Here is a 27,085-nt window from a genome sequence, read left to right as displayed (position 1 = left end):
CAGGGCCATGGTGGCGACTGACGACGGCTATGATGGAGTGCGAGGAGGCCCATGGCTCAGAGATGCGAGCAGGAAGAATGGTATTGTTGTCAGCAACAGATACAAAGGATGGCTTAATTTATAGAGGTTGTTGGGGTGTTTTAGTTTTTTTTAGAGTTACCTATTTTGGAGATCCTCTAAATCTTAGGTTTTAGAGATTTATTTTACAAAGACTTTTTGGAGATGGTATAAATAAATTACTAATTTAGAGAGCCATTTGACTAAGAAATTGCTTTCTACATCTTTATACTTTTAATAATTATCTATATCTTTTTCGTGCTCCATAGAGTCATTCTCACTCTAGCGAGAAATCGAAAATAAGAATGTGTATATTTAGATATCTAATTAAATATATTATTGAAAAGTATTTTTTTTGACATAAAGAGTCTCTTTGCGGTTGCTTGGAAAAGGTTTTCATTTATTTCGAGACCGTTTCTAAAAAATATTATTTCAGGACCCCACCCGCCAGCCTTTTTTTTTTAGCAAAACCTGCCATTTTTTATTTTTGAGCAGAAGTAAAACCTGCCAGCTAACACATTCTCCGGTTAGCGCGGGAGGCTCCGTACGCGGGGCCAGACTTATTTTTGCCGTTGAGCTCCTGAGTCCCAAGGCTAAAAGCCCACGTAACTAGGGCCCAATTATCCATCCACCAGCCCTGAACACTGCAGCCCACTTCCACAGTTTACAAAATTCGTCGCCACTTGAAAGTCATTAAACCCTGTAAGAACCCGTGTCTCTCTTGCGCGAGCGCGGCCGCCATGCTCCCGCAGCGCCGCGCTGCATGCTCCCGCAGAGACAGAGGTCGCCGCCGGAGCCGGACCATCGTCTCCCAATCCCAACCCACCACGCACACCCAACCCAACCTCCGCTTCCGGCTCGGGCGCGACCTCCTGAAGCTCCACCGCGCGGCGCCGGCCACCGCCTCCCGTCCCTGGACCTGGAGCCGTCGCTTTACGCGGGCCTCCTCCGGCGCGCGTCGCGGGGCCGGTCGCTGCCGCTGGCCAGGCTCACCCACTCCCACATGATCCGCGCGGGGTACCGGCCGGGCCTGTTCCTGAGCAACAACCTGCTGGCCGCCTACGTCCGCTGCGCCGACACGCGGAGCGCCCGGCTGCTGTTCGACGGGATGCCGCGCCGGGACGTCGTCACCTGGAACACGCTCATCGCCGGGTACGCCACCCAGGGCTCCGCGCGCTCGGCGCTCGGCGCGTTCCGGGACGCGCGGCGGGATGGCGCCGTCGCCGTGGATAGGTTCACCTACGCCGCGGTGCTGGCCGCGTGCGGTGGCGCCGGGGACTGGAGGAGCGGACGCGCCGCGCACGGGCTGGCTGTGGTCAGCGGGCTCGCGCGGACCGCGTTCGTGTCCAACTCGGTGATTGACATGTACGCCAAGTGCCGGATGATTGACGAGGTGAGGCTGGCGTTTGATCGAGCCGAGGAGCGGGATGAGGTTTCGTGGAACCTGCTCTTGTCGGCGTATGTGCGGATGGGGTGGCCAGAGGTCGCGGCGAATGTGCTTGTCTGGATGCACAGGTCAGGGGTGGAGCTCGATGCTTTCGCCCTGGGTGGGATCCTTAAGGCTTGTTCTGAGCTCGAGGATTCAGAGGATGTACGGAGGATGCTTCACGGTTGTGTGATTAAGGTTGGTTTGGACTTGGATGTGTTTGTTGGGAGCACAATGGTGGACATGTATGCAAAGAACGGTGGATTGGAGGAGGCCATCAAGGTGTTTGGCAGCATTCCAAGCCAGAATGTGGTAATTTACAATACCATGATAGCAGGGTTTGCTCGGTTAGGTAATGATCCGTGTCCTGAGATTAGAATGGAAGCAGTCAGGATTTATTCAAACATGTTCCGGAGGAGGATTAGACCGTCCAAATTTACATTCAAGAGTGTGCTTGAAGTGTGCAATTTGACCAATGCGGTACGATGTTGGAGGCAGATACATGCCCATGTTATACTCTTTGGGTTTGAAGACGACGAGTTCATTGGAAATGCACTGATTAATTTGTATTCAAAAGCACGTCTAGTTGATGATAGTCTGAGATGCTTCCATAGGACTCCCAAGCAAGAGATTTTTACATGGACTTCTATGATTACAGCATTTGTGCGCAATGAACATTCTGATAAGGCACTAAACTTATTCAAAGGGCTTCGTTATACAGGAGTGGAGCCTGATCAATTCACCATGTCAAGTGTGATGAATGCCTGTGCTGATCTGAGTATGCCAATAGCATGTGAACAGATACACTGTTATGCAGTCAAATCTGGATTCGATCGGTTTACTCTTTGCGGCAATTCACAGATCGAGATGTATAGGTGTACAGGTGATCTTAAGGCTGCAAAGAAGACATTTGAGAGAATACCATCCCTGGATACTTTCTCGTGGTCTCAAATGATCTTGAGCTATGCAGTGCATGGACATGAAAGAGAGGCTCTACTGCTATTTAAGAAAATGAGGGATTGTAGTGTCATAATAAATGAGTTTGCATTTCTTGCTGTTCTTGTTGCTTGCAGCCATCAGGGACTGATAGATGAAGGTTTCAGGTATGCATTTTTGTTTTCTCCAGGAGCAACATATCACCTTGTTTCTTTGTTTTCTTGGATACATAGTTGCCTTCTGCCTACCAACATACTTGTGGTAATTTACAAGGAATTTACATAGTCATCATCCTACACAAAAATTAAATGCAACAACAAGGTGGAGATGAGAGTTTGAGAATTGTTTATAGAAAATTAGTAATTGCAACAGTAGATGACGGAAGAAATCTTCCTAAAAAATAAGCTGCCATCATTCCACGTTTTACACCATGAATTCTTCTCCTGCACTAATAAAAAATGGCATGCTGCATTAGCTGATATGCATAACCCAAAGACAAACCTGAGGGTCATCCATAGTTAGCATCGAGGCATGCATTTAAATTACAGTAGCAAAAACTTGTAGGATTGCCAGACTTGAAGTAACACTGCCAGTGCCGGTCCCAAGCCCGGATGTAAAAAGGTGGAGGGTTTAAGTTTGACATACCTTTTTCGTTACTTATTGCCACTTAGCATATAATGCTGCAAATCATACTGTAGACTTGAAGAATTTTAGATGTCTACTGCTTGGCACGTAGTCCTAGTTGCAGAATTTACTATACAGCTACGCAGAAATGAACAACATGGGTGCATCTTCCATTTCATTTTTTACTTATTTCCCACTTCTGGACACCGGTTATACCTGATCACATATTTTTTTTTATCGTAATGCAGGCATTATGAGAGCATGGTGTCAGATTACAGCTTTGTCCCAGATGTGAAGCATATAGCTTGCATGGTAGACCTCCTGGGCCATGTTGGGAAGGTGGCTGATGCTGAAGATTTCATAAATAGTTCTGGATTAGAAAATGACTCAGTACTTTGGCATACACTATTGCGCGCCTGTAGAATCCATGGGGACAAGGATAGAGGTATAAAAACAGGAGAAAAACTAATGACGCTTGAGCCGTTTGCTGCTAGTTCCTATGTCATGCTGTACAACTTGTACATGGATGCTGGGAAAATCTCACTTGCTATGAGGACAAGAGGCCAGATGAGAGAGCGAGGAATGACTAAGGAGTCTGGGGTTAGTTGGGCAGAATTTGGAGGATCCTGCCAACATTTTGTCGATGGAGATAACTCTTGCTCACAGAAAGATGCAACTTTCACAAGACTGGAAGAGTTGTTGGTCAGGGTGAAACAGAAGACTGAACGAAGCAGCATGAATGTTTGGGAGTTAGGATTCCAAAACAGAAAGGTCAGTGAGAACTCAATCGGCAAACATGGTGAATTGTTGGCAGTGGCTCTTGGGCTGTCTACTTTGCCAAACACTGCTCCTGTAAGAGTTATGAAAAACCAGAGGATGTCCTGGGAAGGCCATGAGACGCTGAAGTTGCTATCTGAAAGTGAAAACAGGGAAATAATTATCAGAGATCCAACTCGCTTTCATCATTTTAGTCAAGGTTCATGCTCTTGTCGAGGCTACTGGTAGTCAGAAACCGTATATGTCTACTCTGGAGTAAGATTCTTAGAAGTGTCACTGGAACAGCTTGACCATTCTTACAGGTGAAGTTTGCAAGTAGCGGCTGACATTTAGCGGAACCATACATACATGCAAGTAAATCAAAACTGTCTATATTTTATTTTTGAACAAGTTTAAGGGTTCTTAGATTTTCAGAATTTCAAAGCTGGTATACATTGCACCTGTTATATCCTGTACTCTCTACTCAAAATTTCTCACTCAGGCTTACGATGGTTCAGGTTTTCAGTTTGTACTAACTATCCAAATGTCAAAGGCTACACTATTTCATTGCCTACTCATCTACAAAATTTGTACAGAGGACTCTTCAGTGCTTTCTTGTGCATGAAAGTACATGCTATACATAACACTATACAGGAGAGGAACAACTAATAGAACTATATTATCTAAAGGGGAAAAAATATGTGCTCAAGATGTAGGGAAATCTTATAGTTTCTCAATCTTTATTCTTGTCTATTCACACTAGCTATCCATTGTGATGTGCTAATGATGTAGACAAATCAATTTTTTTTTTCTGTTGGTACTAGCAGATATACCTCACTGAGAAACTATTTGTCCATAACAAAGCAGTATGATGATCATTGTAACATGTTTACAATTGGGTATTTACCACGCATTGTCTCTGCTTGAGATGTACTGTTAATTTAAATACTGCATCTTTGTAATACCTGCTGAATTATATCTTAAGAAAAGAACTCTTGCAGCTATTATCTATATTATTGCCCACTTAAACACCCTAGTTGTCACGAAGTTGTATTAATGTATATCTGAGTTTCATCTTACTGGATACAAACCTTAAGCAAATATACATAATTGTTGGTTCTCCTCTTTAGGATATGAGATTAAGAAATTTGAATAAAGTTTGATCCTAAGATTGTATTATTATATATGGAAACTTGGCTCTCAAACATATGTTTACTCCTAAGATGCAGCTAGCAATTCCCCATTATATTTAACTCTCTGTTTTTTTTATTCAGAAGTTTACTGGGTAGCATTTTTGAATGAAATATATATGACAATTCCCATAGTACCCAAACACAGAGATTACTGCTGACTTAATTTATTTTTCTTCTGTTTTACAGGGCTTAAGACGTTTAGTTTAATATATGTTTGTATATTTCCGTATCATTCTTCAATACGTCATCAATACTCAATTCACAGTACTTAGATGATATGAAATTATATCGGCTAACCTGTGAACTCAAACAGATTTAATGATATTATAAAACCATAAAAAAAATCTATTTTTCAAGAGTACATAATTTATGCTTCAAGCCCTCAGGTAAGTTATTTATTTTTTTCTCAATCAGAACATCATGCGTCTCCGGTTTTGTTCCTGTTGTCAACTTTGATCATTGCTTAGTAGAGATGAACCGGATATTTATTGTAATATGTGTCATATGTTCTAGCCTTCTAGGCATAGAAAGAAGAGCAATCAAGGCCGATAAAGGTATGTATCTATCACATACTAATACTATACATACTTATATTAAATTAGCTGCACTAACTTTTGATAAGTTTAATTGTTGTGTGTGGAGTATATAGAATGTTGACAGTGCGTATGTGCTTCACTGTTTTAAAGAGTTCCTCTTCACAATCTCAACTCAAACAGGATATACAATATATAGAGATTGAGCAACCAGGGTAAAAGTATGGATACCTTTTCTTGCTTTGTTTCATAAGTCATTATATAGTATACAATGACTGATTACTAATAAGTAATATCTCGATCTGTAATCCAAGGTATTGGATGAAAACAAGAACACAGGACTTTGACGATGAGCACTAGGTCAAAACAAGTGGCTCTTATCTATAAACTTCCAATTTAAAGCCGCCTCAACTTCTAGGCTACGTCTCACTCAGAGTCACAGGATATCGATAAGGATTACACAAGTGATAATGCGCCTTCAGGCTGTGCAATCATGTCCTTTGCTTGGATGTTTGAGCTAGTGATCTGTAAGTAAAATCTGATAATTTAGATGGATTATCATTTTCTCCTGCTGAGCCGTTGTCCAAACATTCTTCGAAATTTACTATTATCTAGCTGAGAAGAAAATTTACTTTTATTTTACAGAAGCACCATAGGGGGCACAATCCAAAACTTAATATGGCACTCCGATATAACTTGGAGCGCTTTTAAGTGGAGATAAACCTAAGACTACATGACTCAGGTCCTTTGCAATCAGTCCTTTGTAACCCATAAGCAGGTGGAAGTAGATATATAGTCAGCTTTTCATTTATGCTATTCTCTCTAGATATGTTGTAGATTATACTGGAGCTAAGACACTACCAATCATAAACTCCAACGCAATCACCTGCGTGAGCGTTGCCTGATGGATGCCTTGCCTGACGGCACATCCTGCAGAAGCATTGGATTGAGAATGTAATCAATGATCAGAGGCTCTTTTCATAAATTCTTGCAGTACTAGCTGATCTTTCATCATCCCTAACACCACCACCGCCACTAGAGAACTCCAAGTTTCTATGGGTCGTTACACAGGATGCACTAATGACTTCACGGCTCGTATGTGAGCAGTTCCTGTGGCCAGCAGCTTTGCCAGATCAACATAAGCAGCAACGCCTCATTCTCCGGTTCTTGTCCTAAGTCCCAAATCATGCTGTGCACACACCAATGATTAAAAAAACACACAGCATGAAATGCTGATCGCACCTGTGCTAAGTCCAGATATCATGGAACAACGAATTATTAACTGGGATGTGCCATGGATATGCTTAATTTATTCTGAATTTGAAGAGATCATTAAATAAATTCCTGGAAAAGGTGAAAGATGACAAACCACCGTTCGTCCACAAAATTCATAAACGCCAACTGAGCCTAGGAGACATACGGCAAGAGGTGCCTGCACCTGTGGCCAGATCAAATCATCAAACACCAGCAAGCTTGTTCCATCTCAAGGAGCAAGCCGTTGGTTTGGAGATCTGACTCAAAATAGGTGCAGCAAAGCTTTCATTTTTTTTCTTAGTGAGTCGTTAGAATCGGTTCAGTGTTCATAATTTCTGGGATGCATAAGCGAAGCCCTACCAATATCCATATTAGCAAACATGCTACAAACACTAATAGAAATACAGAGTCAGAACATGTGATGTTTTTTATCCACTTCTGTGAAACTACACAAGAAAAAAAATATATCTACCACGCGCACGCACGCACGCACAAGGACAAACATAAAAACAAGTGAGCACATCAGTGAAATCAATCAACCATGGGGAGCAATTCCTCTCCAATCAAGTCAAACTCCTGCACTACGTTACCACCACCATGTGTCATGTCATTGTTGCTGTACCCATCTCTGTCATGACACTACTTCATGGAGTAAGAACCTATCAGGCCAAACGATCTCCGATCAGCTCGTGGAACCAGTGTGAAATTCATCCCAAACATTTCCTTGAGGGCCTGCCCAGGCTCTAGAAGGTCGATCAGCCTCGCAACAAGAGACACACTCTCCCTGACATGCTCCATTTCAGTCCATGTCCATATGAGGCGGGAGAGCTGCAACCTTCGTTGTTTGGTGCTCAGATTGATTCCCCATTTGCTGTAAATGCTCTCTTTCTCCCCGTTGGAGAGCTTCTTCAGCATCTGCTTGTAGAGCATGTCCCTTTCTCGGCGAAGATTCTTCAAGCTGTCAATAGAATAAGTTCAAGTATCCGCCACATATTATATAGGGTTTAAATGGAATGCAAAAAAGCTAAGGGTTGATTTGATAGTTGTAATATACAAGTATGTACCTTGATGCAATGTTAGGATTAAGTTCCCCTTCTGCTGCAGGTTGTGCACTGAATGAACTCTTAATGAAGGACAGTCTCCTGTGCTCCACTTCCATGTATATGTTATCTGCTGGATCTCCCTTGAAGAGGAGGAAAAAGTAAGTTCTGTGCACGATGGACACGTTGCATTCGTGCCACAACTCGATAATTAGTTGCTGTTTTTTCTCAAAATCAAATGTCAGATGAGAAGGAGATTCAAAGGGGCTCAGTGCTGAATCTACACCAATGTCTCTGACAGTTTTTGTGGATGTCTTCTCATCTCTATCGGCCTGCTGCTTGAAAAATAAATAAATGAAGTTATGAAAAATCAGCTTTGTAATACAAACCGATCAATATGTTAGGCAAAACAAAAAAACATCTACAAATTACAATCTTTGAGCTGGCCAGTCAATTCTATTTCTCATGTTTCCATTGTAGGCATGCATAGTAAGAAACGTAGCAGAGTAAACAGCAGGATGCTGATGCCTAGTTTCTAGTACATTTTAAGCACAACTGTGAGTGATCCTGGAGGTATCATGAATGGAAGGAAAATCTATGAAGAATCCGCTCTTACCATGATTACTTCTGCTTGTGCTTGTAACTCTTCAAGTAGATCTTCATGGTGATCTTCTGTATTCTCTTTCACCTCGGTGACACAACTAATGTCATTGACAGGAGTATCTTGTTCTTCATAGCTGGTGCTCATTTCCTTAGCTACTTCATCACTGGTGCTCATGTCATTGAAAACTTCATCAGATGCTACTTCACAGGAAACCGTGGAGCAGTCCAGTAAACAGTCCTCATTTTGGTAATCATTTTTTTCAGGAATCAACGGGGAGGTTTTGAAGTCCTCATTTTGGCAATCACCATTGTCGTCATACAGGCTTCTCCTGACCTTATCAAGCCTTCTGGGAGCATACCTAAAGATTTCATCCGGTGGTGTCGTGCTAGTATTCTCAAAATCATCAAACCAACTATTTGGAATCACCATGAAGGTAGCCCTGCAGCTTTTACTTCTAGCCAGTGCACGATCCTTAGAGCTCATTATGCACCTCTTGAGGCTCAAACATTCATTAGGGGTTTTGCCAATGTCAAAAGAATGGTTAGCATCGGATGTATATAGTTTGACTACATTTTCTGTAATTCTATCAGATTCACATTGATAAATTTTGGCCGAATCTTCCTCTATCTTTCTTATATTCTCAGCTTGTTGCTCATTTTTGCTGGAATATGATCTGACATGATCTTCTATTTTCTTCGTTATGCTTTTGAGCCCTTGCTGTTCATCAGGTTGCGGGACTGCATCTTTGGAAATCACCTCTACATCAGGTGTTTGGCTCTTGGTGTCTTCAGGGAGTAATTGATTGAATTCATGGCTTCTGCTTCTTACATGCTCATGTATCTCTATGCACTGGACTTCCCTGCAGTGCTCCTCAGAAACTTCAGAGGTAGTTCTTGAAGGTGATTCCTTAATATGGTATGGTTCTATGCCATCAGAGCCATGGTCGCTGGGAGGGTGCCAAGGTGAAATCACCTTTTGATCCCATGTTTGCCGAGGAAGCTCCCTTGTTTCACCGAGGAATGCTGAGTCATTATGATCGCTACTGTAGACATATGATCCATTAAACGATGCATAATCTTGATCTTGATGAGCAACCCCAAAAGCATCCGCAACTGAAAGCACCTCTTCCGATACATTTCGTGCAAGGGACTCTGATGACCGACTATGCTCATCCTATAAGTCAATTTGTTAGATGTTGCAATATGGTGATTCTAAAAGGAAGTAAGTATAAGAGAACAAATACCCATCGCTTTGCAGTGTGCTCATTGCCATGGTCATCACCATCACCTTTTAGCAAACAGTTAAGTTGAGACTGAACTGTATCCCTTTCCTCCATCAATTCCTTAAGCTGCTTTTCAAGCTGAAAAGGGATAGACAAGTGCACAGTGCATAAAGATGGGTGGTGCAACTAAACAGTGTTCCGAGGACTACAGAATCTCAGAAACGAGGGAACGTACCTTCTTAATCTGTGCATCCTTCTCTCTCAAAGCCTCAGTGTGAGTAGTGCAAACAGTTGAGCCAGGGAATTTCAGTTCATTTTCTAATCTTGCAAGTTCTCTCTGAAGATGCTTCACAAGTGCTTTGTCAGACATCACTACATTAACCTGTGCATTTGTAATAACTTCCTTTGCACAGGTCGCAAACAGAAGGGTGTTCCTGGATTGCTCCATATGAGTGTGAGCAGGGCTCATTGTGCAGATAATGGCTGTTCTAGCATTGCCACCAAGAGAGGACTGTAATATACGTGTCAGCTTTGAATCTCTGTAAGGGATATGGCCATTTCTTCCTTTGCTGGAGCATGACAAATGAAAAGGGTCAAGTAGTAAGCAACATTTTATCTAAAATGCAAGTGGAAAAGATATATGCAAATGCAAACCGCCAAAAAAAAAATAGAGCAGAAAATCTTTTTTTTTAAAAGAGTGTATGCAACTCACTGTAGTTACAAGTTCTTACTAGAGGAACAAACCTGAGTAGACGGACGACCTTTCCCAGTGTAAGTAGACTTCTGTTAATATGGCTGCCTTCTTTTAGCCTCATACCAGCCGAAGCTGTCTGTGATGCACGCTCACTTCCAGCTAGATCAACAAAGTTCTGTCCACAGGAAGAATATAAGGCACAGAACTTTCCACATGAAAGAATTATAAATGCAGAATGATATTTCCATACCACACAAGCCACAAGGGTGCTCGAGTTTCCTCTTCCTAAAAACTGCCTAGCAGAACTTTCAATTGTCTGAAATTAACAGATAGATCAGAAAACTTTTATTAAAAGAATAATGTGGAGCATACAGTATTAAAGGGACACTAACCAATCTGAGTATTTGATGGGATCTGGAACTTGTTTCATTCAAAGCAGTTTCTCCAATCTGCCTTTGAGCTGGAGCACGAAAACAATTGAATCAGATAATGCGGGAAAATTTGGCACCTCTCTCGTTTTCAGCAAGTTCAGTTCCACACCTTCACATACAGCAAGAAGATCCCTAAGATGACCATAATCCCTCAAAGTTTCCTCAGTGAGTCTTTCTACAGTAGTCCCTTTCTATTTGACATAACAACATGAATAGTATTTTAAATATGAGGATGACAAACTAGAACAAATTATGGTGAGTTCAAGTAAAAGAGTACCTCTGGATCATCAAGAAGTCTAAGAGGTGTTGGGTCATGGCTTAGAAGGTCCCTCACAGCTTCATTGTATATCTCTATGGCCGAAAATTTCAAAATGAACTCCCTTTCAGGATGCTGCAGCATGGAGAAGGGGTTCAAATGCAAAGAAACACTAGTAAATTCACAATAGCGTTACAGAAAAGATAAAAGTGAAAAACATGAAGATACCTTATCTATGTAGTCATAGATGTCAAGCATACTATACTCTGTTATTCCCGTCATTGTGTAAGTCTTTCCGCTGCTTGTTTGCCCATAGGCAAATATGCTTGCTGCCAAGAAGAAGAAATGCACGCCGACACATGTGTTAGCTCACATCGGTTCATCAGCGAAAATGGAAGTGGCAGAACATAGCTGTTTCTCTTGTGCATACAGTTAATTCCGCTGACAACTGAAAGGGCAACTTCTTTTGCTCCTTCCTCATAGACTTGCCGTGTAGAGCAACTGGGCCCAAACACCCTATCTGATGGGGACAAGAAACAAGCACAATGTGAGCAAACAACTGCCAGTAATAAAATGTCTAAAGAACACAAATTCCTCATTCTTTTTGTTCCAGAAAAAACACCAACAATTTTTTCTTTGACTGGTAAGGTATCCTGAATTTTGCAACAAAATAAAATAAAAAAATGAACCGAGCTCTGCATCTGCAGCTGCTACTCACCGTAGGTGTAGGCGGTGGGGAACATGGCGCGCTCGGGGACGGTGCTCCGGAACATGATGGTGGTGGGGCTGATGCACTCCCAGTCGGAGCTGTCCCCGGCTTCCCTGCCGTTGAGCGGCCTGAGGCGGACGGACACCATTATCCTCTCCTCCTTGGCCTCCGCCGCCATCTCCTCGCCCGCGGCCCCCATCGGCTGGCTGGCGCTCCTCCCCCTGCACCTGCACCCTCCCGAGCCAAGAGCAGCGTCAAAGCCTCCCCCTTTCGTTTATACAATACCAGTCTCACCGACAACCCTCCCGTCCTCCGGGACCAAGCAGCAATGGCATTTGCCCGCCCCGAAAGCGACGCTCCCCCGCGGCCGGAGGAAAACGGCAAGTTTCGGACGCGTGCGGTAGGTGCCCCCGCGGCCGAAAGCGGCGTGCCAGCGGGCGCTGGACGGCGATCCGGCGAGAGACCACACGGGCCGCAGCCGCAACAACAAGGACAAATTGCGCGATAGGCTCCTTCCTGCTCGCACGCACATGCACCGGCATTACCACTACTTTTTGACCACCGGGCCGGCCGCCTAGCCAATTTCCGCGAGAGCATTATATCAGGTCGCCGCCGCCGCCCCCGGACCGGACCGCGCTGGAGCCCTGCGGTGCTGCCGCGACGGACCATGGTCCCCGCCACTCCTCTGGCCGCTTCCTAAAAAAATTAATCGTTTTTTTTTTTATCTACGCCTACGCGCCTCACATGGGGGGAGGGCCGGACCGCCGGAGGGAGGAAGACCAGCAGATGAACCCAGCCAAAGCCCCATGATTTTTTCTTGTCAACGCTCACCAACCACTACTACGAGCAAGCAAGCATCCGCGCGAGGCTTTTATCAGCGGAGAAGGAAACCAAGATGCAGCATTCATTAATTACCTGCGCCGGCGAGAGGTAGTAGGCGCGGTCGTGGGAGCTAGCTAGGCGGCCAATGCGGGAGACGCACCACGCGCGGGGGAGGAATGCGGCCGGCTAGTGAACGGCGAGCTTGTCGTCTCCTCGGTGGCTCGTCTCTGCTGCCTCTGAGCGGACCACCGAGAAGAGGAGGGGAGGGGAAGGGGGGAATTGGTAATGGAGTGGGCGCGTGGCGACCCTCCTCTGCTGCTGCCTCTGAGGATGAGCTGTGGTGGCCTGGTGGGAGGCGGGCGGTTTGGTGATTGAAAAAAAATCCAAAAAAGCAAAAATGAGGCGTTCTGGTGCGGGTACGGGGGCCTTTTTACCCGTAGCAGATAGGACGCGCTATCGGCCAATCGCGGTCAAGGGCGCGACCGTGGGCCCGAGGAAAGTTCAGGTAGGACCACAGTGTCTGTCTGTCATGTGCTGGTCAGTTGTGTCTCTCACCGTTGAACGGACGGACGGCGGCCTTGTCTTGCCAGATCAGCTCACTGGTCGTTTTTTCCGGGGCACTCACGATGCAAGACTTTATCACAGAGTTTAAGACACTTAATTATATATTATTTATGGTATTTTGCTGATGTGGTAACATATTTATTGAAAAAAGAGGTAGAAAAAATAAGACTCCAAATCTTATTTAGACTCCAAGTCCACATTGTTTAAGGTAATAAATAACTTTAGACTCTATAATAGAGTCTGCATTGTGAGTACCCTCACGTCTCTGTTCTTTTTCGCTCAAATGGCAATTGGCACCACTTTGAATTGAGGTCTTGTTTAGTTCCTAAAATAATTCTTCGTCACATCGAATCTTACGGCACATGTATGAAGCCTTAAATATAGACAAAAATAAAAACTAATTATACAGTTTGCTTGTAAATCGCGAGACGAATCTTTTGACCCTAGTTAGTCTATGATTGGACAATATTTGCCACAAACAAACGAAAATGCTACAGTAGCGAAATCTAAAAAATTTCGTGAACTGAACCAGGCCTGAGTCAGGCCCTCTTTAGATCAAAATTTTCCCAAAAATTTTTAAGATCTTCATCACATTGGATCTTTATACGCATATATGGAACATTAAATATAGATAAAAATAGTTAATTGTATAGTTTGTCTGTAATTTACGAGACGAATCTTTTGAACCTACTTAGTTTATAATTAAGCAATAATGTCAAATACAAACTAAAGTGCTACAGTATCTAAACAAAAAAATTTCACCAACAAAGCCTCAGTTGAAGTGGCATAAGATTAACATAGCCTCCGGTTTTGTCAAATACAAAATCAAAACCATTCAAACATAACATGCAGGCACATCTTTCCCCAAGCAATGATCTAGTGTAATAACAACATTCTAAGTGGAGAACGCAAAAACTCATGAGTCATGTATCATAGTTTTCTATTGAGCAATAAAGAAATATCATGGTTATAGTACCAACCAAACATGTGCATAGGCATTCTTTATTATAGTTTGAAATAAACTGGGAAGCATATAAAATATAAATATTCAACTTATATCAAACTAATGACAAAAGTTTTTTTAAAAACATAACAGCTAAATTTTGTGATAGGATATTTGTAATTGTGATACATATCAAGGTTGGAGTGCAACATATGTGAATTGAGCCGGATATAAGTACAACCAAATAAGCTCTAGATTTCATAATTGTCTGCATGTTTAATTTGTCTAGAGGTGGGAAGTTTTTTTAAGAAAAAAAAAAAGAGAGGTGGGAAGTTATGCATTCTCCATTAAAAAAGCTTACTTACCAGTACAACACATTGGACCTTAGTGAATAATCTATGTGATGATTGTATCTTAGATTAAGCTTGCTATCTTTATCAAAGATTAGGCATGGATTGGAGGAAGCTTCCTGGCGTGGAACATTGACTATTCACTCGTTCTCTTAAAACATTTCCAGACGCAATAATATAATATTCTCTTAAAAACATTTCCAGACGCAATAATATAATATATGGACCCTCATGGTTCAGTGTCACTTTCCTGGTCGTTAAAACAAAACATTCTCATCAATGTCAATCTGTCAGACCATCACAAAAACATCCTGAAATCTATTGTTTTTTAGTATATATCTATAAAGAAAATCCAGTGCACACCAGTTCCAGATATCAGGAAAACAAAAATTAAAACGAGCCAAACCATCAAACTTCACCGTGCATATGCATGACACCGACTTGGTACTGCACATTGTGTTTCAGGTTACAAATCCGAGTGAACAAATTAAAGCCTTATTCTCTATCCCAATTTTTTTAGGAGAGATAAATGACCCTTTAAGATCAGATGTGCCAAGAATTGGCACTGTGCAAAAAGCCTTTGCTTGCTTAGGCACTAAACAAAGGACGCTAATCGCTCGGCTGGAACATTAAGCCTTCAGATCTGCGTAAAGTAAAGCTCAAAAGCATCCTCACCATCCCCAAGCAATGGTACGTACTGTTGGTGTCTGCTGGTTATTTTTAATCCCTGTCCTTTTGATTTCCAGCTCAGAAAGGCTGAGAGTGCATCTAGCTAACATGTCTGCTCAGATGGGAGATGGATCGAGTAGAAAGGCGGCAACAACGCACGCGCAGGAGATCAAGAATTCAAGCTGCATGCGAGTGAGCGACGAGGATTTAGTTTCTCCTGCCTGCCTCCTTGCTTGAGTCCACAACATTTTCTGAAAACAACTCAGGCTACCAGCTCTCGCTGGCCTGGTTCTGAATTTACTGCATTTGATTTGAGCTGAATTCTAACATTCCAGCTGGGGAGCTTCAGTTCATTCGTCGATTGATCAGTTAACATTTTAGGTGAAACCATGATACCTGCATTTGGTCGGAGCATGCATGCATCAGGTGTTGTGTCACTGGCAACTGACATGCAAATGCATGGCTGCCTACTCGTGGGTCATCTTGTACCAGCAGCCAGCACTGTTAAGCAATAAGCATTATATTGTTAGCGAGCGTGGTTATGGCAGTGTGGCCCTCTTGGTATGGTAGCAAAAGATTCCAGGGCATTATGACTCGTGGATGGTACTCCACATTGCCATGCACGATGCCACAACACGGCTGGACACTGTTCTTGACACTGCACGGGCGACGGCATTGCTGCTGCTCTGCTCCTGCTCGTATACACAGTGCAGGTGCTTGTATGGCAGCCGTAGGGTTTGACACTCGAGACCTGCCCAACCCAACTTCTGCTTCTACTAGCTCCCAAGGACAATCATGCCTTCTTTGCCCTCACCATGTGCCGCTATCCATCCATGATCCATGCATATGCGTGCATGGACAGGCAGCTCGAGCGACCCATCATTATCCGTTAATGATTCACAGTTGGGAGATTACTATGATCATCGTCTATGACAACATTTCCTAATTAACATCTGTCGTGTTTGTGTACAATCAATCATTGGAGAAGGAACGAAGCTAGTACCGATATGGAAATGCAAGGGAAGAGACCAGAGACGAAAAAAAAAAGAGATAAAGAAACTTTGGTCAGCAGGAATGAAGGGAGAGCAGTATAGATGCTTGCTGCGCTAGTGTCGGTGACGCTGTTTTTGCCGGCGTTTCAATGGAGGCTGCCGTAGCATGCAGCCGGTAGAGAGACACTGCCCGGCACGTCAGGGCAGGGAGGAGCCATATCGACGACCCTTTCATGTTTTAATTTGTTGGCCTTGTCTCTCTTTGACCTTTTGCTCCTCCGATCCCCATCCGCATTTAATCATAGGTCGATCGGACACCGGCACGATCCTGATCACACGACGTGCGTGCTATCCTAAGCCTTTGCTTAGAAGTTTCTCGGACAATTATGTCAGATGTAATCTAGTGGCGTAGTCAGATTCAGATTGCACAAAGGTTATAGTTAGCTGAAGATGTTAACCCCTAGAATACCCGTGGGGCTCCTCCAGAGAACCACTGGCCACGTCTCCTCAAAAGTTTTCAACCATTTGATTTGCTATCGAGTGGCTCAGAAACGTTGTAGCTGATTCAGCTGATTCTGTCATGAATTACCTGCTCCTGTGATTTCTTATTGCGTAGCCACCCAGACAAATATTTGTGTCTGCCTTCCTGGCTTTCTTTTCCCCACGCCTTTCTTCCTGATACTTCTCATCTCCTTCCCAACTCTTCCCGTCTCCAGAATCGCGCCGAGCGCCGCATCCGTTCCCGCCTCCATCCTCACTGTCGCCCTCAGCGAGGCCGCGCTCGGCAGTGCCGTCGTCGTTCCCCACCAACGTCGTCGCTGCCGACCACTGTGACGCCCTCTCCGGTCTTGGGTCGGCACAAACCCGACCTAGGGTTTCGGCCCTTCATCAGGTGGTAGCAGCAGCACCGACGGCCCCCTCCCTTATCCTCCACCCCGCGTGGCGTAGCCCTGTGACATGGCTCCTCGCAGGGCGTGACGCGGGTGGCGTGGGTCCCATGCGGCGGCGCGACTTGGGCAGACATCATCGTTGGCCACGGTCGTCTCTTTCCATGTGAGCTCCTGCACACAGGCGGCGCGGCTCTGCTCTCCCTCGATCCATCCACACGTTGGTTTACTCTCCCTCTTTCCCTTCCTCCCTCCCTCCCCCTCTCTCCTAATGTGGGATATGCATGGATGCAGGTTCGATTTCACCGTAGATGTGGTGTTTTAATTCTATTCTCCCACCAATCTACACATGGTTATTGTGAATTGTTGTTGTTATTAACCCCTAGAATACCCGTGGAGCTCCTCCAGAGAACCACTGGCCATGTCTCCTCAAAAGTTTTCAGCACTTTGATTCACTATCCTGTGGTTCATAAACGTTGTAGCTGATTGAGATGATTCTGTCACGATACCTGCTCCTATGATTTGCTATGTTCCTTTGGGTTTACTTTCTGCTTATGCTTGATTTTTACAGCTTCTGCTGTAAGTCCTGAACTCTAAGCACATGAGCATGCCCACTAATATTGGTTTCACACTATCTGTACTGCAGTACTGAAGTTTTTGGGTTCATTGTTTCCATTTCAGCCATGTGCGATGATGAGTATGATTTACATCTACAATTAAAGGAATGGGCTACTGCTATGATGATTGCACCATAATTTAGGTTTATTTGTGTTCAACATAATAATCATTATGTAGCTTTCCATAGGTTACATCTTGATGTTTTTAGATGCCTGAGGCAATGCTCGTGACCTAAGATCAGTCTTCCTCTTACATTGTTTTTCTATATTGACAACTTACGCAATCACCATGGCCAGTGTTGGTGCTATTTTTGCCAACTCTTTCTAGCTGTCCCATGATAGCAGAGGCAATGGTCAATTGGTTGTCTAGGTTTTCTTGCATCTATTCCTACCTCATCTGTTTTGTTTACTTGGTACACATCAATAAGAGATAATACTGATTGCCTGTCACATACTATGCGGCTGAAATTTGCTCTTGGTTATGAGATCTGAGGTTGCGTTGCCATTGCCTGTGATAATTTCTTTCTTTGCCTGTTTGTTACCTATGAGCATTGTCTATGATGACATACTATTGCTTTTGAGCACATGCCCTATCCCGATGATTACATTGGCATACACTTTGGTTGTGTGCAGTCACTTTTAGTTTACCTATTTCTTTCATTTTTTTGGGGTATGAATCTTGTGCTTTGTTGTGCTCTAATTGCTTATATCTTGGTCCAATTAATGTTTTTGTTGATATTTTTGCGAACATTGGTGATGCTTGGCTGGTACTTGGTAAGAAAACACCTTATGTATCTTTTTTGACCTAGAGCAGTATGATATATATTTGTTGCTTATGTAAGAAGAGGGTGGCAAAATCGTGACACGCATCAATGGCATGACTATTGACGTCACAATTGAGAGGATTGAGCAAATCCTTGGCCTTCCACGCGGAACTGAGGAGGGAAAGAGTGTGACTTTGCCGACATCTGCACCCAACCAAGTTATTGATTTGTTCTTGCAGCATGGCAAAAGCAAAAAGGCCATCCCATCAGCAAAAAAGCCCACTCTTAAAAATATGGCTATTGGTGCAGCTGACTTACTAGATTTGATGGAGGTTGTTGACACAAAAATGAAAGTTAGGTGCTTTCTGATGATCGTATTGAACAAGTTCTTGATTCCGTCGAGTGGCTCTCATCTAAATGACAGGCAGGCTCAAATTGCTTGGGACCTTGATTCTGTAGTAAAAATTGATTGGTGCAAACTGGTATTTGAGGACTTGAAAGATTGCATAAAGAACAGGCATGACGACAACAACAATTGTTCTGGTTGTTCAATTGTTCTATTGGTAAGCAGTTTCAACTCCTCCTTTGTGTAGAGTAAATATGGAACTTACATTTTTTCTCTATGACAGATTGCTGTCTTCGAGGCTTTAGTGCCATCTAAATGTCCAACGACAGAACCATCTGTCATTGGTTACGACGATGAAAAGTTGAAACTACTTCTTGAACAAATTAGAGACAAGGTTGGTGTCAAGAAAGAACGTGGCATTGATGTTGTAAGTACAAATCATTTCTATACACCATTCATTCTATTACCATCAATAATTGGGTGTGACACGATATTTTTGCTATTTTTGTCTTAAGCAGAGCAACAAAGCTCAGCCCACGGAGCAAAATAGGTCTTTTCTGGAGTTTGAAGAGGAAATTCATGCAATTATGAAGGAAATGGCTGATCATCTTGATGATGTGAAATGTATGGTGCCAGACGGAAAACGGGAATCAATTCAGTGCAGCCTCGGAACCTTCAATACACTCACAAAGAGGTAAACATGAAGCAGTATTGTTGCAGTAGTTTTCGAATCAATTCCATTTTTCCTAACCCAATGTTTCATCTTTTCATACTTTGGCCGCTGGATCTTTGGGATCCATTTTACAAAGCCAATATTTTAAATGTGGACAATGACAGCAATGGCAGCCATACCATAGTACGAATAGGTGAACATACGATTACCAAAGCTATCTTTCGTGAAAGCTTGAAGCCAGATGGCTGGCTGAGCTCATTTGTGATAGATGCACAATGTGAAATTTGGCGCTCACAATGGCCGGACAAGAAAATTATTCTTACCACTTTTGCTTACTTGTAACTTTTACGTAATACATATTCACCATCTCATGAATTTTATAGAAAGAATTGCTGGAACCAAACACAAGTACAAAATCACTGGACGCGGAGCTTACGGAGCTTACGGAAGAAAAAGTAAAGGATGTTACAAAGGTTTTGCTCTTTTCTATTATATTTTTATTTGATTTAGTTGATTCTGTCAATGGAGCTCCCTGAAACCCTGAATTTGACAAGTTTTTTTCAGATATTTATGCCCGTAAATGTAACAAAAGTGCACTGGATATTAGTTGTGATGGACTTTCAAAAAAGTGAAGTGCAAATCCTAGACTCCTTGAAATCAAATACTTATGTTGCCCCTGCTTATCTAGTGGTATGTTATTCCTTTATTCCTGAGCTTCATCAAATAAGCTATTCAGCACATCCATTATGAGAATAAATAGCAAGATTGCTAGTTATATATATTACAGTTTTAACTATTTATTTACTTGTTACTGCCGTGTAATGGCATCAATGCATTTATGCAGACAACATCGCTGGAGATGTATTTAATGATCAAATTCGGCCTTGCTACTGGCTTTCCTAAGAGGAGGAACTTAGACTTGACAGAGCAGACAAACACGTAATTTTTCCTTCCTTAAAGATAACTTAGACATTGAGTTCTTTGTTGCAAGTTTACTCATGCTTGCATTGTTGTTGTAGATGTGACTGTGGGCTCCATGTCCTCTTATACATTCAGCGCTATGGGTGCAGTGACATGTATGGAATTGATGAGGTTAGTAACATGCTTGTTAAGTAACAGTGTGATTTGTTTTTATTTTACAAAATATACTTGTGCCTTTAAATGTAGGAACAAATTTTACGTTACCGTAAGCAGCTTGCTTATGAGCTCAAGCACGAATCCAATGATCATCCTTCCACATCAACCCTGCACATTGATGAATCACCACCCTGCACATCCAATGATTCATCAATGTGCAGGGTTGATGTGGAAGGATGATCATTGGATTCATGCTTGAGCTCATAAGCAAGCTGCTTACGGTAACGTAAAATTTGTTCCTACATTTAAAGGCACAAGTATATTTTGTAAAATAAAAACAAATCACACTGTTACTTAACAAGCATGTTACTAACCTCATCAATTCCATACATGTCACTGCACCCATAGCGCTGAATGTATAAGAGGACATGGAGCCCACAGTCACATCTACAACAACAATGCAAGCATGAGTAAACTTGCAACAAAGAACTCAATGTCTAAGTTATCTTTAAGGAAGGAAAAATTACGTGTTTGTCTGCTCTGTCAAGTCTAAGTTCCTCCTCTTAGGAAAGCCAGTAGCAAGGCCGAATTTGGTCATTACATACATCTCCAGCGATGCTGTCTGCATAAATGCATTGATGCCATTACACGGCAGTAACAAGTAAATAAATAGTTAAAACTGTAATATATATAACTAGCAATCTTGCTATTTATTCTCATAATGGATGTGCTGAATAGCTTATTTGATGAAGCTCAGGAATAAAGGAATAACATACCACTAGATAAGCAGGGGCAACATAAGTATTTGATTTCATGGAGTCTAGGATTTGCACTTCACTTTTTTGAAAGTCCATCACAACTAATATCCAGTGCACTTTTGTTACATTTACGGGCATAAATATCTGAAAAAAAAACTTGTCAAATTTAGGGTTTCAGGGAGCTCCATTGACAGAATCAACTAAATCAAATAAAAATATAATAGAAAAGAGCAAAACCTTTGTAACATCCTTTACTTTTTCTTCCGTCCAGTGATTTTGTTACTTGTGTTTGGTTCCAGCAATTCTTTCTATAAAATTCATGAGATGGTGAATATGTATTATGTAAAAGTTACAAGTAAGCAAAAGTGGTAAGAATAATTTTCTTGTCCGGCCATTGTGAGCGCCATATTTCACATTGTGCATCTATCACAAATGAGCTCAGCCAGCCATCTGGCTTCAAGCTTTCACGAAAGATAGCTTTGGTAATCGTATGTTCACCTATTCGTACCATGGTATAGCTGCCATTGCTGTCATTGTCCACATTTAAAACATTGGCTTTGTAAAATGGATCCCAAAGATCCAGCGCCCAAAGTCTGAAAAGATGAAACATTGGGTTAGGAAAAATGGAATTGATTCGAAAACTACTGCAACAATACTGCTTCATGTTTACCTCTTTGTGAGTGTATTGAAGGTTCCGAGGCTGCACTGAATTGATTCCCGTTTTTCGTCTGGCACCATACATTTCACATCATCAAGATGATCAGCCATTTCCTTCATAATTGCATGAATTTCCTCTTCAAACTCCAGAAAAGACCTATTTTGCTCCGTGGGCTGAGCTTTATTGCTCTGCTTAAGACAAAAATATCATGTCACGCCCAATTATTGATGGTAATAGAATGAATGGTGTATAGAAATAATTTGTACTTACAACATCAATGCCACTTTCTTTCTTGACACCAACCTTGTCTCTAATTTGTTCAAGAAGTAGTTTCAACTTTTCATCGTCGTAACCAATGACAGATGGTTCTGTCGTTGGACATTTAGATGGCACTAAAGCCTCGAAGACAACAATCTGTCATAGAGAAAAACTGTAAGTTCCATATTTACTCTACACAAAGGAGGAGTTGAAGCTGCTTACCAATAGAACAATTGAACAACCAGAACAATTGTTGTTGTCATCATACCTGTTCTTTATGCAATCTTTCAAGTCCTCAAATACCAGTTTGCACCAATCAATTTTTACTACAGAATCAAGGTCCCAAGCAATTTGAGCCTGCCTGTCATTTAGATGAGAGCCACTCGACGGAATCAAGAACTTGTTCAATACGATCATCATCAGAAAGCACCTAACTTTCATTTTTGTGTCAACAACCTCCATCAAATCTAGTAAGTCAGCTGCACCAATAGCCATATTTTTAAGAGTGAGCTTTTTTGCCGATGGGATGGCCTTTTTGCTTTTGCCATGTTGCAAGAACAAATCAATAACTTAGTTGGGTGCAGATGTCGGCAAAGTCACACTCTTTCCCTCCTCAGTTCCGCGTGGAAGGCCAAGGATTTGCTCAATCCTCTCAATTGTGACGTCAATAGTCATGCCATTGATGCGTGTCACGATTTTGCCACCTTCTTCGTCCCATTGTGAAGAGGGCAGCAGGTGACCACAAGAAAACAGCGACAGTCTACAAATCAGAAATGAGGAAAGAAATGGAAGAAGAGGGTTACAGGATCCTAGGCAACTCTGGCGTCCAATGGAGCGACCTGCTGGGATCTTCCATGAGTGCTCGCTCTTTCAAGCTCCCTAACCCAATGTACTATATCCCGTGACAAAAACTGAAAAACAGGGCGGGTGAAAGGTGCTGTGTTTATTGGAGGCACATTCTACCTGGCCCAATTGAAACATAGTGTTGACTGATGATGGAAAATGAAAATAATTTCGCAACGGAATTTAAATTTAAACTGTACAAATGCTTCACTAACTAGGTGTAGTATATACATTACCTGTAAGTTCGACTGCAAAACGATGACATGGGAAGAGTTCTATGAATAATTGGTGGCTCCTGGGATATATCAGGCCTTGTTCAGTTGCCAAAACGAAAAGGTTTTAGTCACTGTAGCACTTTCGATTGTTTGTTGCAAATATTATCTAATTATAGACTAACTAGGCTTAAAAGATTCGTCTCACAAATTACAAATAAACTGTACAATTAGGCCTTGTTTAGGTGCGAAAAGATTTTGAATTTTGCTACTGTAGCACTTTCGTTTGTTTGTGGTAAATATTGTTAAATTATAAACTAACTAGAATCAAAAGATTCATCTCGCGATTTACAGATAAACTGTGCAATTAGTTTTTATTTTCGTCTATATTTAATACTCCATGTATATGCCGAAAGATTCGATGTGACGAGGAATCTTAAAAACTTTTTGGTTTTCTGGGTAAACTAAACAAGGCCTTAGTTATTTATTTTTTTTATCTATATTCAATGTTTCATGTGTAGGGATGAAACGGTACGGATATTTTCCAATCGTATTCGAGACCGAATTCGTAATCAAGAACAAGTCAGATACAGCGAAAAGTTCACAAAGGAAGTGGAGGGCAAATTCACTGCACCATGGGATCAGGGTTCCCAGCAGCAAGAATATCAAGCAAAGAGTGATGGGGCTCCAGCTCATCGTGCCACAGGGGTAGCTTGTCGCCAGGGTAAAAGTTCCTCTTCACGCCATCAGCATTTATCTGCAGTGTAACCAAATGAGTTTATTTTGAACTAAAAAAAGGTCTTAAGCCACAAAGAACACAAGCATAGGAAATGGCAGTAAGAGATAAGTATAGGCAAAACACACAGAGTTTGCAGATCACACTGCATTCTTGCAGACTGAACATAATTTTTTTGCAAGGTAAACCTCAAGAAAATGAAAAATGAGCAAATAGATAGATTTCACTTAGTGGATGTTGTACGCAACTGAATGAAGTAAACAGTATAGCAGTCTAGCAGCATTGAGATAAGGCGCATTCCAATTGATATTGTACCTTTGTTCTACTTCATTTTGGTACAATCATTTATTTATTTTTTTGAAACTACAATCAATTTTATCAATGGACTTTAGAATGTATATCACCACACAAGAAGTAAAATGATCAAAAGTTACAATTTTCAGTTACAGCTGATTGAGTTTCACTCCGAAGCTATCAAAAGCATCATGCTAGATATGAGTGCCAAAACTAACATAAGACAATCCATGACACCCAACTGGTTCAGGTGATTTGCTACATTTCAGTTTCTGGAGGGAACTGGGCATGAAAATTTGCACAAAAAATAGAGAACTTACAGTAACTGTACGGACAACCCCTCCACTAGCACCATCACGGGCCATAGCAAGGGAAACTACCTTCACCACAAATTTCTGTATATGAACAATAGAAACATATTAGGAACATTGAGGCTAGTTTTGTACTCTATTCGCTTTACACAATTAATAATCTTCAAGTCATACTACTACACTAGAGAGTATCTCAATTCCAGGATCTAAGAAGGAACTTGGTGTTACCTCTGCCTCTTCCTGGCTCATTCCCTCTTTCCATTCATGATCAAGAAGGGCATATAGGTAACTGGAACCTGAACCTGCAATTCAGAGATAACATAACAAGTGTCAGAAACAATATCTCTCAGCAAAGCAAGTTTTTTTTTCATAGCAAGATTTAGAGTATGAACACTCAGATATCATGTACAACTCAAAAAGTAAGTGATTTAATTACTAGATCACTAGCCATAGCAAAAAAGGTATGTCACAGCAAAGAGAATAATGTAAGTAGCATTGAAATACTGACTTCAAAGAAGGGAACAATGCAACTTTATGGGCAAAATTATACCTCCAATTGCAAATGGTTGCTTCAAGATAGTTCCACCAAGAGGAACCGAGAAAATTTGGCCTCCCTCATACTTATCCCATCCTCCAACAATCATGCCAGCTTGCAACATGTTCTGGATATTAATAACAAGCATTCATTTTGTAGTTCAACATGAGTTTAACATCAAATTCCGACACCAGGTGCTTATCATTTATCAAAGTAAAAGTCTTTGAACAGTCTGTGCTGGAATGCTATGGAACATACCTTGTTCTGATAAGCTAGCAACCTAATCAAGTTTGCTGCAACTTTAACAGTAGCTGGTTGTCCAAGCTGGATCCTGCACAGAAGGGTAACTTCAGCATTAGCTACCTTACACGTCAAACATCTCAAGTAATTGTATACCATCATATTTATCAAAGTTAAGTATCATTCAATATATTCATTTATCAAATAAGAGATTAATGTTAGGTTGTGCATGAAGAACAAACTTACGTGTGTTGGTGGAGGAAATAACGTACATAGTCCGAAATGACTTGTGTATCAGCAGCCTGTGGTAAAATTAAAATAGCAAGAGTTTTACGTGTGAACTAAAAACTTGCAATAAGGAATGTACCGTCTCTGGCACCATGCAAAGGAGGAATTACTTTCTATTACGACAAAACAAGACAGGCAGTATAAAAACAGCAAGGAGAATAACTACTAGCTCTTAATAATGTTGTTTGACTGGTTCAGATCAACATTATATAAGCTGTCTACCATCAAGGAGTGTCCATTAATAACTTGTCAAAGGGACAACAAAAATAACATTAGAAGACAGCAACACTTACAGATCCAGAGCGACAGACATACACATTGTCTGTCAGTTGAGTAATCTTGTCTGAAGCACGGTTGGCTACATACATTCCTGAGTTGGAGCAAACAACAAAGAAATATTAGCACTTGGCCAAATAAAAAGTAAAGAATATATCAGCTTAATAATGAAATCTCTTTGGTGGAAATAGGAGCACAATCATTTTTCTAGACCAGTACGAGTAGGACTCTTCAGTCTTCACGAACTTAAGGAGGCATGTTTTAATCAAAAGGATTAAATCCTTGAACCAAAGGGAGCACATAATCCCATCCGAGCCATTATACATTTAACATTTCCATAAGAACTGTGATCACAGTTAACATGGCAAAATAATAATAATAACTGTAACAATGGATGTTAGTTTTTGTTTAATCATATGCAATACAGTGCACAGCTCAGAGGATGACTATCCTATAACTTTTTCTTCAGAAATAAAGGCCGAAACACATCCATCAATGACCTGAATAATTAAACAGACTGCAGATGAGAGCCAACTTCCCCTTAACATAGGGTGCTGCTAGTACCCAAATTCAGCTAATCTCGCGAGTCGCAACTAAGTGACTAGCAGTGAAACAAATAGACCAATTCACCCAAACTCGCCAGTGCAAACTAATCATGAACCTAATAGTCAAAGTAGAAAGGCAGCACACATCACAGCCGCCGACATCGCCAGCCAGGCCCCTCAATTTCCAACGATCCAAGCGAAAACCTAGGCCCGCAACGCCATCCCGGCGCCAAATCTACCCCTACCAGCGGCAGGATCTCCTGCGGCATACACAGATCGATAGGAGCCAAAGGGCGTTACCAGTGCTGGTCCTGGAATCGGCGCCGAGGATGACGCCACCGTCGTAGCAGACCCCGACGATGGTGGTCCCCATCCGGTGCTCCCCGGTGGTCGAAGCCTCGCCGGCGGCGGAGGAGGAGCCCGTGTGCGAGGCGTCCATGGCGGGGACGGCGAGATCCGCGGGCGGCAAAAACCCTAGTCGGCGAGGTGAGGCAGAGCGGAGCGGTGGGGGTCTCGATTCAGGGGGAACAAGATCCTCTGAAGTCGCTTAACTGTCCTCTGCAGTCATGCGATCTGCGTCGTCCAGTGGATCAGACGGTGACTACACCCCTCATGCCTCAAACAACTGCTCGCGGTGGGCCTCAGCCCAATAAGAACGCCGACGAGGATGGTGGTAGATATTTGGTTTCACA

General features: G+C 42.3%; 5 protein-coding genes and 1 long non-coding RNA gene across 29 annotated transcripts; 3 read left to right on the top strand and 3 right to left on the bottom strand.

The window, feature by feature from the left end:
• On the top strand, positions 769-4,394 carry LOC8057856 (pentatricopeptide repeat-containing protein At3g13880). Its single transcript, XM_002445703.2, has 2 exons — positions 769-2,586; positions 3,292-4,394. The coding sequence occupies exons 1-2, from the start codon at positions 821-823 to the stop codon at positions 4,046-4,048; spliced, it is 2,523 nt and encodes an 840-aa protein (XP_002445748.2). The 5' UTR covers positions 769-820; the 3' UTR covers positions 4,049-4,394.
• Positions 5,761-6,510, top strand: LOC110436964. Its single transcript, XR_002454951.1, has 2 exons — positions 5,761-6,052; positions 6,171-6,510. It is a non-coding gene; the product is annotated as an uncharacterized LOC110436964 (long non-coding RNA).
• LOC8058047 (kinesin-like protein KIN-7H) lies at positions 7,085-12,912 on the bottom strand. Of its 3 annotated transcripts, none has more exons than XM_021464834.1 (14): positions 12,651-12,912; positions 11,745-11,962; positions 11,457-11,546; positions 11,255-11,355; positions 11,048-11,161; positions 10,880-10,961; positions 10,732-10,799; positions 10,590-10,655; positions 10,390-10,514; positions 9,881-10,214; positions 9,667-9,783; positions 8,436-9,596; positions 7,844-8,157; positions 7,085-7,737 (listed from the first exon to the last, which is right to left on the bottom strand). In XM_021464834.1, the coding sequence occupies exons 2-14, from the start codon at positions 11,932-11,934 to the stop codon at positions 7,419-7,421; spliced, it is 3,081 nt and encodes a 1,026-aa protein (XP_021320509.1). In that variant the 5' UTR covers positions 11,935-11,962; positions 12,651-12,912; the 3' UTR covers positions 7,085-7,418. The 3 variants fall into 3 exon arrangements, with proteins under 3 accessions (XP_021320509.1, XP_021320511.1, XP_021320510.1); XM_021464836.1 differs by having other exon boundaries at positions 7,844-8,151; XM_021464835.1 differs by having other exon boundaries at positions 7,844-8,154; positions 12,651-12,910.
• LOC8058046 (ubiquitin-like-specific protease 1) lies at positions 16,538-20,628 on the top strand. 12 transcript variants are annotated; one of them, XM_021464938.1, is made up of 7 exons: positions 16,538-18,906; positions 18,973-19,116; positions 19,208-19,383; positions 19,746-19,835; positions 19,927-20,052; positions 20,207-20,301; positions 20,382-20,628. In XM_021464938.1, exons 3-7 carry the CDS (start codon positions 19,312-19,314, stop codon positions 20,476-20,478), a joined length of 480 nt encoding a protein of 159 aa, XP_021320613.1. In that variant the 5' UTR covers positions 16,538-18,906; positions 18,973-19,116; positions 19,208-19,311; the 3' UTR covers positions 20,479-20,628. The 12 variants fall into 12 exon arrangements, 10 of the variants coding, with proteins under 10 accessions (XP_021320613.1, XP_021320607.1, XP_021320604.1 ...); XR_002454981.1 differs by having other exon boundaries at positions 16,554-18,906; positions 19,746-20,052; XM_021464932.1 differs by lacking the exons at positions 20,207-20,301; positions 20,382-20,628 and having other exon boundaries at positions 16,554-16,967; positions 17,096-18,906; positions 19,746-20,182.
• On the bottom strand, positions 20,631-23,422 carry LOC110437004. Of its 11 annotated transcripts, none has more exons than XR_002454984.1 (6): positions 22,336-23,422; positions 22,126-22,269; positions 21,868-22,043; positions 21,216-21,790; positions 20,967-21,061; positions 20,631-20,886 (listed from the first exon to the last, which is right to left on the bottom strand). XR_002454984.1 is itself a non-coding variant. In XM_021464945.1 (6 exons), exons 1-5 carry the CDS (start codon positions 22,606-22,608, stop codon positions 21,477-21,479), a joined length of 717 nt encoding a protein of 238 aa, XP_021320620.1. In that variant the 5' UTR covers positions 22,609-23,422; the 3' UTR covers positions 21,086-21,341; positions 21,435-21,476. The 11 variants fall into 11 exon arrangements, 7 of the variants coding, with proteins under 7 accessions (XP_021320620.1, XP_021320617.1, XP_021320619.1 ...); XR_002454986.1 differs by having other exon boundaries at positions 20,631-21,061; positions 21,216-21,341; positions 21,435-21,790; XM_021464945.1 differs by lacking the exons at positions 20,631-20,886; positions 20,967-21,061 and having other exon boundaries at positions 21,086-21,341; positions 21,435-21,505; positions 21,696-21,790.
• Positions 23,685-26,997, bottom strand: LOC8057854 (proteasome subunit beta type-6). The gene is made up of 8 exons (XM_002444584.2): positions 26,694-26,997; positions 25,866-25,942; positions 25,531-25,586; positions 25,303-25,375; positions 25,060-25,171; positions 24,738-24,811; positions 24,519-24,593; positions 23,685-23,925 (listed from the first exon to the last, which is right to left on the bottom strand). Exons 1-8 carry the CDS (start codon positions 26,830-26,832, stop codon positions 23,794-23,796), a joined length of 738 nt encoding a protein of 245 aa, XP_002444629.1. The 5' UTR covers positions 26,833-26,997; the 3' UTR covers positions 23,685-23,793.

The sequence above is a fragment of the Sorghum bicolor genome, chromosome 7, assembly GCF_000003195.3.
Source record: "Sorghum bicolor cultivar BTx623 chromosome 7, Sorghum_bicolor_NCBIv3, whole genome shotgun sequence".
In the NCBI taxonomy this organism is placed as follows: Eukaryota; Viridiplantae; Streptophyta; class Magnoliopsida; order Poales; family Poaceae; genus Sorghum; species Sorghum bicolor.
This window is presented reverse-complemented; position numbering and strand designations above follow the sequence as displayed.